The sequence below is a fragment of the Rhinolophus sinicus genome, chromosome 17, assembly GCF_057876585.1.
Source record: "Rhinolophus sinicus isolate RSI-liver-muscle chromosome 17, RSI-T2T, whole genome shotgun sequence".
NCBI lineage: Eukaryota > Metazoa > Chordata > Mammalia > Chiroptera > Rhinolophidae > Rhinolophus > Rhinolophus sinicus.
In genome coordinates, this window is record NC_142517.1 from 130,404,764 (window position 1) to 130,415,987 (window position 11,224).

An 11,224-nucleotide genomic window follows, 5' to 3' on the forward strand; every position below is an offset into this window, starting at 1 on the left:
AAGGGTGATTATTTTTTTCATATATTTGCATTTCTACTGTGTGTCTTTCTTAAAGTAATAAAGAATCACAGTGAATTTTTAAAAAATTCTCTGATTTGTCCTTTTAGTTCTTAAACGTCCCCATCCCCCATTTCTTGAACCATTTTATTCCCTTGACAAAAGCACTTCACTGAAATATTTCAGTGGAACTCAAAAGCTTCCTAGTTTTGAGGGGCAAGGGGATATTAAGCCTTGCCTTAGGTATTCTTCAATGTTTAAAGGCTTAGAAACCTAATTCAGTAAAAGATGCTGAGAAATCTATTCACAGATTTAAGAACTAAAAATAACCTTTCCTACAAGAGGTTTAAGTACAGATTTTTGGAAACCATTAGAAACAGATCAATTGGCTCCAAATCGAGGGGTTGACAACTTTTCAAACACAGTTGTGAGTTACCAGTATTTAAGTTTCCATTGAGATTTGCTAGGAAGTTCATGTAAGTATACCAACTCTCAAAAGGCTTGTGGTAAATCCAAATTTTGACAAATTAGGAAGGGAGAAGGGTATCTACTAAGTAATTGCTGGATGGGGATGGCAAGTTTTGCAAGAAGAGAGGAGCGTGTATTGGAAAGTGGACCACACCAATGAAAACACTGCTGGACTCTAGGTTGCCGACCTGCTTTGGAGATCATCTGTGGCTAGAGGATAAGTACTTGGCATCCTAAACCCAACAGGGCTCCAGGGGAATCAGACTTTCCTCTGACAAATGGGAGCTCACTTAGGAACTGAAACAATGGCTGGTGATCTTGCCTTCCATTCGTATTGTAACAGTGAGCTCCTCAAAAGCTGACTGCAAGCTCTGAGCTTGGACAGGGCGTGAAACTGGTGGATGTCACTGGAAGATAATCTGGTTGGAGATTTAGCCATTGCTTTTTGCGGAATTCCTAAAAATCATTATCTAAGTGTCTTTATTCTGAGGCCATTCCAGTCTTTCAGAGACGAATTGCCAAACAGCCCCTATGGCAAAGAGTGTGGAGGTTCCTCAAGAAATTAATAGAATTACCATACAACCCAGCAATCCCTCTCCTGGGTATCTCAAAAAATCTGAAAACATTTACCCGTAAAGATGTATGTACCCCTATGTTCACTGCAGCATTATTCACGGTGGTCAAGACATGGAAACAACTGAAGTGCCCTTTGATAGGTGATTGGATAAAGAAGATGAGGTATATATACACAATGTAATACTATTCGGCTGTAAGATGACAACATGGATGGATCTTCAGATTATCGTGCTAAGCAAAATAAGTCAGACAGAAAAATTCGAGAACCATATGACTTTATTCATATGTGGGATATAAAACTGAAAGCAACAAACAAGACAAAAAAGCAGCAAACACTCATAGACACAGACAACAGTTTAGTGGTTACCAGAGAGTAAGGGGGGAGGCGGATGGTAGAAGAGGGAAAAGGGGGTCAAATAAATGGTGATGGGAAGAGAACTGACTCGGGTGGTGAGCACACAATACACAGACGATGTATTACAGAATTATATACTTGGAACCTATATAATTTTACTAGCCATTGTCACCCCAGTAATAAATGTAATAAAGATTAAAAAAAAGATAGCGACCTATAATTATAAAGGTAAAAGAGTTGCAAACTTGGGACACTTATCCTTTCCTTTTATTTTGTTTCCAACCATGGACATGATAACACTGAGCTCCCACCACTTGTGTCAAATAGAAGCAGTTGCCCTGCATGGCACGCCCCAGGCACACAGGGCTGACAGGGCCACAGATATGTCCTGCTGTCCTAACAGGGAAATGTCATGCTGGTGTTAATAAGTGTCCCATGCTTGACAGGGCACAGGTCATACCAGCTTGGGACAATGGCCTCTCTCCAGGTGAGTGAGACTCATGGCGAGCAAGATCCAGACCACCTAATCTCTTCCAGCAGATCTGATCACCTTCACAAAGTATCTAATTATGCTGCTATCAAATAAACAGTCATTTTATGTATAATTTTCTCTTAACAACCCATCAGGATTTCATTATTAGTTACGTAAAATGCCTCAGACCCCAGAAACAACCATGACAAGTAATAAAATACAAAATAAAAAAAGAAAAGACAACTCGTACCTTTTTGTACTGTTTGGTTTGGCTTGTAGCTTTGTGACCTCTTCTAAAGCAAGAATCGGGCTGCAGAACAGCTGCCCACTTTTCCTGATTATCCTCTGTTTCATGGCACTTAGACTGTTCCATTCTCGAACAAACCTCAAAATCTGGCAGAAAATGAGACAACGAAAAGAGTGTTCACAGCTCACCAGTCATCTTCCTTTGAAAGTGAGGCTACTTGTAACATCAGAAAACTGGTATTTTATTATACCCCCGAAATAGGCTTTTGAGTTTCACAGTTTAAGGCTTTCTTCAGTTTGATGCAACTTTCCTATCTTTATTGTGAACTGTCTGTGGCTTGTTCTTCCGAGGCCTCGTTCACTCCTGACTCTCCAAAGGCACATTTCAGGACACCCAGCGACATGTCCTTAAGGCATATACGGACCAACAGCCATGATGTGTTTGTTCACTGAGATCAAATGGGGCCTGGTGTTGGAAGCAGTGGCCGAGGCAAAACTGCTCTTGGAAACAGCAAGCCCTGCCGTGGTGACAGTGCAACATCCGAGAGTCGCCTTGTACCCCACTACTTCAGTTATCAGAGCAAAATAGCCATCCATAAACCGGGGACATTTTTATTAGAGTACCATTCATCTTACTTATTAGTCAATTATACATAACTGGCTATTTTCTGGGCATCTGAGAATCAGGATTGTATGATACCACAGCTACCTTTTCCTTTCCCACAGGTGCTGCCAACCCACGGGCAATGTCTGAGGTCCACTCAAACATAGAAAGAACGTAATCCCCATTTTCTTGTAGAAAGTGGTACACTGCACGCTGGCTCAGCCCCTGCACATGCTGACCCTCCGTTACTGTGAAGGTAAATTGGCAACAGGTCAGAACTGAGGCCTCCCTGCGTGCTGGTGCATCTGACAGCGAACGCAGAGTCATCCCTGCGCTCAGACTTTGTCATTGTTAGAACGTAACCTTCACAGATAAAATGGGATTCTGTCAGATACAAGTGTCACAGTTGCTAATCCTGTGAATGAGAGATTAAATGATGTGAGGCTGATTCTCTCCACAGAAACAGCAAGCCTAGGTGTGACATTCGCCAAGAAAACAGATTTTACATATATTCTTAGCACCGGGGTAATTCATACACAGGCACCCCCTGGACCAATTAAAATGCAACCAGTGATTTGATTCTGCAACAGGCCACAAAATACTCTGCTTTTATTAAACTCAAAATGGTCATTAAAACTACTCAACAAATTTTAATTTAAAACAAAACAAACTCACAGGACTCTTCTTACCAGGGAGCGATTTTGTTTCAGCTGAAAGCTTGCTGGTAAATCTTCCCAAAGGTCTAATTTTATATCCAAAGGAATGAAATTACAGTTCAGCTGGTTTCCATCCTGATTATAGATTAGGAAGGCATTATTAATCCATTTTGTCTGTAGGCACAGTAATTATTTAAAGTAAAGACTTAGATTATGGCATAATATCCCCAGTCTCCTAAAAGATAAACTAAGGTGGCACATTTTAGACAAGATTCCACCCACAACAGCTCCCTTGAAAGGATGCTGAGTGGACGAGGGGGGCCCAGCGGCTCCCCCATCCTCTGAATGCCTCCAATGCATTCACTGCTAAGGGTAAAAATAGCATGCAGAGGGGTATAGTCAGTTAAACACGAGGTTTAAACATGAAGTATTTCTCTTATGAAAGGGAAGAAGAATCTCTGCGTATGAAAATCTATTGTAGCAATAGCTGAACCCATATTCTAATTCTCTCAGCCAAAAAGAAATACTTCAGCTCCCACAGTCACTTTGGAAAAAACACACAAAAATTATACGTAGATTAAAAGTTTAGAGAAAAGCATATAATTGTTATTGTAAACTCTGAATTAGACTTGGATGCTAGCTGAAATGACAGTTCTTTAGAGTTATACAGTTAATACAACATAGAATGTTCAATATCTGTTACTGCTCTTCCTATTAAGGGGTGGTCTTTTTGGCAGTGAACTGGGCTTTGACCCAAATGTCTACTTCAAAATTTTACTTCACTTCTTCTAAGGTAAAAATGAAAGATTTCATTTCAACTGTTACAGTAGCTGTGAAAAGACCTGCTAACACTTCATCTGCTTAGTGTCTCGTGTTTAGAAAGTTAATTGAATAATATTTTGTGGGAAAGGGACATGTGAGCATTTTAGACTAGTGATGAAAATGCACTCGAAACTATTAGGAGAGATGCGACAATGTGAGGTGGCCCATGCGGCACAGGCTGGGTGGCAGAGCCAGGACAGGGGTCAGCGAGCCTGTCACTATATACGTCCTGGCAGTCGGCACACTCTACCCTCTACTAGGCGTTTGCGGTTTTTCTCCTGTCTCTACCCAATGGGAGAAACACGAATGAGATGACTCAGGATACAGAGCTTTCACTGCACAGATTAAAAAGTTTAGAGTTTAAGGGCTGCCGAATTCCCATGCTGTGCCCCGCCTGGTGCCCGACCTCGGGCTTCCCGACTGTCAGGCCCACCTGGAGACCAGTTCGTTCAGTTCCTCTCATGTGATGGTCTGAGAAGCACAGCCTGGCGCCCTCTCCCCGTGGCGCTGAGGGGTTGTGGCACTTTGATCTGCCACTCGATAAGCAGAGTGCTCGTCCCACGTCTAGAAAGTCCACACATGTGGGGGTGGTAGTGGGGGTGGGGAGTGGGGGTCCAAGCCATAACAGCAGCACTGGTAACTGCCTGGCTCCTGGGTGTGCCCCCCCTGGCTGTGGTCCCGTGACAGAGGCTGGTTGGGGACTCTGTATTCATGACCCTAGCCGTCTCTTAATCTTCTAGCAATCTCTTCCAATCTTCGGTTAGAACTGAAAATTATTACACGGCACACCATCTATTTATATCTATATTTGGTGGAGTAGAAAACATGTAACTGAGTTTGGGCAGCTCCAACACATTATTTTTAAAAGGTATTCTTTCAATAGGATGGCCCAAGTGTCTAAAAAGTTACAAATATTGTTTTATTATAAAGACTAGAATTCTGAAACTAGAGACCAAACAAAAGTATTCATAATCTCAGCAAATTTTTCCTCTAATAGTCAAACTAGTTTACCTAGGCCAAAGATTTTCAAATGGTCCCTGAGATTCTTTCAGGGGATCCACAAAGTGTTTCTGTAATGACAGCAAGACATTATTTGCCTTTTTCACTGTCATTCTGTCACGACTGTACAGTGAAGTTTTCCATGCACAGGTAGATCTGAGAATCCCACTGTCTTTTATTAAGACTTTAGAGAAAACTGCTAAAAATGTAAATATTTACTAAATATTATTTATATGTTTTGGAAAACATAATTATTTTTCATAAAAATATGCAATTGCAATAAATATGTAGATTTATATTAGTGCTACTCTTAAATTAATAAATGAATAGCTTTAAGTGTTTCCATTCTAATTTCAAATACAGTAAATGTCAGTAGACCCACATATACAAAAGCTCGTTGGGGTCCTCACCAAGTTCTAGGAGTACAAAGAGTCCCGACACTAAAACATTTGAGCACTGCTAACCTGGGCTCTGGCAGGGATCTGAGCAATTTCATCATTAAATCTTCATAAGTTTAACACATGTGATGGACAGGAGGCTACTACAAGTGTCAGTGCAGAGGCTCAGATTTAGTCAGCAGTCATCAAGTACTGTGCTAAATGCTTTCCAGGAATTAGCTCATTTTAACCGGGCAACAACTCCTCTCCCCATTTTACAGCTGAGGAAACTGAGGCACTGAGCAGTTAGGTATGGTGTCCAAGATTCCACAGTTCGTGACAGATCTGAGCCGAGCCACTCTGGCCCTGGAGTCTATGCCGGTTTGCCTCTCTTTGGTTTAACGTAGGAATGTGAGAATTAGCTTTAGGGAGAAAAGGAACTGGATGCTGAAATCCTTGGTAACAAAATTACACATCTCTGCTGAGACATGGATAAAGGCAGCCTGTGCATGTGTCAAGCTACGGAATCCGTGTGATGCTTACCTGAGTGTAGAGGTGAATCCGGTCAGTATTCTTACTCGCACGAAACATTAAGGTATCATACACTGGCAGCGTGTCCGAATTCTCCAACTGTTCTAATAAAGAAGATAAAAGAGAACCTGAAGGCTGCTCTGTCCAGAATAGCTTATTTTAATTCTGTGGGCTGGAATGATGAAACAGCTCTACCAAATACCAAAAATGTATACACATTTTACAAAAGGAAAACACTGTATTAAAATGGTAATACTCAATACATACCGATAACAAAGGATGAATACAAGTCATGTGTATACATTTTTTTGGCACCCGTGGTATATCAACGTACTTGACAAAGAACATGTGTCTGGGCTTGAAATAAAATTATCATGGGAGGCCATCTAGGAGCACATTGGTTTAAACGGGTGCCAGCTGCTTTGCACTTTTGCTAACCCCCTAGCCCCCCCCAAAAGAAACAAATTTAGAATTAGCTGAAAAGATACAAGTTAGGTATAAAAGACAATATCCTGCCACCAAGAGTTAAGGAGCCTAGACTCTTGACTTTGGCAAGAGCAGATTTAAGGTGTGACTGACTGAGCACCGTTCTGATCAGCAGCAAAAATACCTATGTGGGGGCCATTACCTGCCCGAGTCCCTATTGCTTGCTGCCTCCCATTCACAAAAGGAAACGAGTGGACGAGCTTTTTTCTGATAATCTATTTACTCCTTTCTCAGTTCCACTGACCAATATATTCTGCAGGAAAGATAGGATTATCATCGCAGCTCAAAGTAATAATTATAGTTACCAAGTACTTACCAAGTACTTCCACTGTGCCAGACACTGGTCTAAGTACATATATTAACACCTCTCAAAATTAAGTAGTGCATTATACAGAGGAGGAAACTGAGGCATATTAACTCGCCCAAGGCCACACCGTTAATAAGAGGACTTATGCCCAGTAATCTGGCTCCAGAGTCTGGGTTCCTCACCCCTGCCCCAGTGGCTCAGTCAGTGCCCTTTTAAAGTATTCCCCCAAATCTAGACATCTATGATTTGTTTGCCATTCTACTTGGCAACGTCATCGTATTTTTATTTTTCTAATCAAGACACTGGTTATTTTACAAACTTGGTTTGTGGGTTATTTCCATATTTTACAAATTCAAAAAAAACATACACTATCCCCACACTTTAACATCTCTGAAATTGGCATGTCTTATAGTTAATAACTGTGGCATTTTAAAATCGTTTTTGGCCAGGTGGCAGTTGTGAAGTAGTTGTCGTTGCCAGACCGTGCATGAGCTTAGTCATACTCGAGTTCTGTTGTTACTGCAACAGTACACTTGAGGTTTGTGTATTGTTGTTACTGCATGTGTTGAGTTCAATTATCTCTAACATGTCTTCAAAATGTTTCACTATGATTTGGTATTGAAATGCAAAGTTATCATGTATACCAAAAAAATAAATAAAAATAAACACACTTGGATACAGAGCTGGAGAGCACAAATTTGATATTAAAGAAACAAATATGTATCATTGGGGGAATAACAACATTGTTTAGATTCTTGCAAAGGAATAACCAAGTGCTTCGTGGGACCTAAGAAAAGGAGACCCCTGCACATAAAGGGAGCTGTCTTACATTTGGATACTGAGATATGCAAAAGGGTTGCCTGTTACATGCCAAGCAAAGCCACTGAAGGCAGGAGAAAATGCCAAACCCCTCAGAACACATGAAAGAATGGCAGAGCACCAGAGGGTGGTATGACCTGTTCTGGGCTATCATTATATATTGTGTCCTATTTTAATTGGCAGAATTTTCCTCTTTCTTAATGTACATAAAATAAGTGCATCTCATAATCACTGTGTCTTCAGGTTTGAAGAATGATGGCTAATGCACTAATGCATAAAGATCAGCAGTTATTCTTTGATAAAAAGCATCACAGGGACAATTCCAAACCAGGTGATATTCTTGGTAGGTAGTAGCTATACGGGGGAACACATTTCTCTCCTCGTTGTTTCCATGAAGTATAATTTAATGGTTCGAGAGTACAAATGACATCTTTTAAAGATACAGCCATCCTTCCAGAATTCCAAAACTACAGTTCCAGCATAGTACACACCACTTTAATTCTAAAAGAGCACAGGCTGGTAGAATAAATATTTTAACATAGTGTGCCTCCTCTGTCTTCATTCTGTTGTTTTCCATGGAAATCTACGTTAGTGGGAGATGTGAAGCTTGTGTGCAGTTCTCAGCCCAGTGATCTGAGCAGTCGAAAAAAGGAAGAACGAATACACAGGTACACAGGCAATGCCGGCATTGTCTGGAGTGGATGAGGCCTACGCAGATTTCACTGGTGGAATAGAATTTCTAAAAGTGCAATGATTTTTGAAAAGTATATGTAAGTAAAGCTAATGTATGTCTTGATCAAGGGACTAATTTACAACTAACCAGCCAGTATTTTTGCCATAGATAAAGAGACTCGTCACCCAGTTGATGACAATTGCCAGCTGTTGGTTCCAAGGCAGACTTAGTGTACTGAGCTGTCTGCTCTCCTACAAGAGCTTCATCAGCACTTGAGGGACTGTCACAGCAGGAACAAGGAAACTACAGACGTACGTACTCCCCACCTGAGTCTGAACTGTCTACTTAAAGGCCATTAAAACGAACAGACCTAAACAGGATCCGTTCCAAGACATTCGTTGGGAAGACCTTGAGGAATCAGAGGGAAGGAAGGCTGCGGGAAGAAAAAGGAAGCCCTCAGCTCAGACAGTCTTCAAGGAACACTGTATTTTAAAGCTATGGCTCCGACTCCAAATTCTATCTGTGTTTAAAACCAACCAATTTAGAAGAAAAACTTCAGCAGTCCATCCCTACGATGTCTGGGATGTTATCACGAGAGCATCACTCTGTGGGTTACTATGGTCACCAACTGAGTAAGGAAGAAAACAGCCCCAAAGTCCTTGCAACCTCTTACCAGCTGGCCCATGAAGATAGTGATGTAGGACATACAGGCTGGTGTTTGCCAACCATCACAGCTATAATTAAGGAACGGAATCAACCAAAAAGTAAATAAATCCGAAACACTGCATGGTTGGCTCCAAGTGCAGTCATGATTCATATAGCCTTTTTAAAAATTAAAGTATAATTAACATACAATATTATATTAATCTTAGGTGTGCAACATATTTTTTCAACATTTATATACGTAACAAAAAATTTGATTCATATAGTCTTATGTTCCTTAAAACATTTTCTTAAAAAAAACAACCCAAAACCTTAAATTTAAACCATACCAATTAATTGTAGACATTGAAAAGAAATTCATGTGTAAAGGATTAATGGTCTGCTAATTGGCTGTTAATAATCTGTCGGTCTTACTATTTCCTCCAAAAGAACGTCCCAAATATCCAAACCACCACCCTCACACTGTGTGAATGGGCCAGGCCTGGATGGGGCTGGGCCGCAGGCGTGGGCAGCAGTACTGGTTCTGTTCTGTCAGACGTCTGAACGCCAACAGCTCCGCTCTTCCAGACACCTGTTGTTTAAGTAGGTGGTTAGGAATGGCCGCTATTTTTCATCTAAATGGGCCTATAAGGAAGCCAGACCAGGTACTCGTCACAGATCTACTTACACTATTATGTGTCTAAGCGCAAGCTAATTATCTGAACACTGGGAATGGGAGCAAGACTTACCATCATCTGGCTGGGCTGTGGGTGCGTCTTCCCCCTCAATTTTGGCTATTTCATTCTTGCTCTCAGCCAATGGTTCAGGTTCTGATGGTGCAAGGACTTGTTTTTCAGAACTAGTAGTCCACACTTTTTGGGAAGTGTCTTTCTGAGAATCACCTTTCTCACTTTTGTTTTTATCCTGGGTATGGTTGAGGCTATCTAGTTCTAGAATTATAAAAATCAAACAAGTAATTTACACATAAATTTAGATAAAGTCATTATTTACTCTCAGCCCAGTTTAAAAAGGAAAGTAAAAAAAAAAGGTACAGCTAGGTCTTCTAAAAATAAAAAGTCAACAGTGTTTGTTCATTCTTGGGAAACATTTATTGGGAGTCACCAAACACCAGGTATTACTCTAAGTGCTGGAGGGGAAGCAAAGAAAAAGACAGGTAAGTCCCTGCTTTCTGGAGATTCTATTCTAAGTGGCAGAGATAGATAAGAAACAGGTAAACAAACAAACAAACAAACAAACAAATAAATAAGGTCTTTTCAGATCAAGAGAATAAGCCAGGGTTTTGTGAGAGAGGGCATGGGGCAGGGGGAGCAAAAGTCAGCAGGGCAAAGCTCTTGGAGGAATCCTAGTTGAGCCGAGATGTTCATGAATCTAGGAATCCTGGCCTCAGGGTCTAGATTCTTGATTAGATTCTAAATGTAACCGGAAGCCACTAGAGGGTTTTAGGCAAAAGAATATGTTGATCTAAGTTTTTAATGACGCACTCTGGCTGCTGTACAGAGATGAGCCACAAGGGGGAATAGCAGGGAGGCTACTGAGGTCTGAGAAAGAGAAAATGGCGGCTTCCAGTGGGATGGTAGGAATAAAGTGTCTAGAATCAACATATATTTTGGAGGTTACACCAGCAGAACTTGATGGATCAAACGTGAGAGGAGAGAAAGGAATCAAGGAGGCTGCCTACGTTTTTAGTACGATGTAGGGAAGATAGGAGAAGAGAAGATGTGGGTGTTGGTGGTGAATCGAGAATTCCATTTTGGACAGGTTAGGCATCCAGGTGGAAATGTTCCATACACCACTGACTATATCCTGTTTGAATACAAGTGAGAGCTACAAGCCTAGGAATATGAGCTATAAGATGTCAAGTATAAACTATAGATGTTAAGAACAAAGCACAAGAGAAGTGTTACATATCGACAAATATCAGTGTTCACGGTATACTATACTAAATTTTACCTAATGTATTACAGCCTGCATTAGCAACTTCTATAGGACTGTAATATCCTAATATTGCTCTTTTCATTTTTGATTCTACCATTTCCTCAAAGTGCTACATGGAAGGCACTGACTTAAAAATTAAGATGGATTAGAATTAATTCTGCTTTCTAATACATTTGGAATGCATCCAAATAAAGGTTGGAAATCACTATTTCAAACAGCAGTAATATTAATCTAATAA

General features: G+C 40.7%; 1 protein-coding gene across 4 annotated transcripts in view; it reads right to left on the minus strand.

Moving 5' to 3' along the window:
- ZRANB3 (zinc finger RANBP2-type containing 3) overlaps nucleotides 1-11,224 on the minus strand; it is a 186,212-nt gene that overhangs the window by 9,125 nt on the left and 165,863 nt on the right. For 3 of the 4 annotated variants that reach the window (XM_088793743.1, XM_088793742.1, XM_088793745.1), the window contains 4 exons: nucleotides 9,780-9,980; nucleotides 6,116-6,207; nucleotides 3,408-3,548; nucleotides 2,119-2,261 (listed from right to left, as the gene is read on the minus strand). In XM_088793743.1, coding sequence (XP_088649869.1) covers nucleotides 2,119-2,261; nucleotides 3,408-3,548; nucleotides 6,116-6,207; nucleotides 9,780-9,980 — 577 coding nt within the window. The remainder of the gene's footprint in view (nucleotides 1-2,118; nucleotides 2,262-3,407; nucleotides 3,549-6,115; nucleotides 6,208-9,779; nucleotides 9,981-11,224) is intronic. The other variant, XM_088793744.1, reaches the window with a different exon arrangement.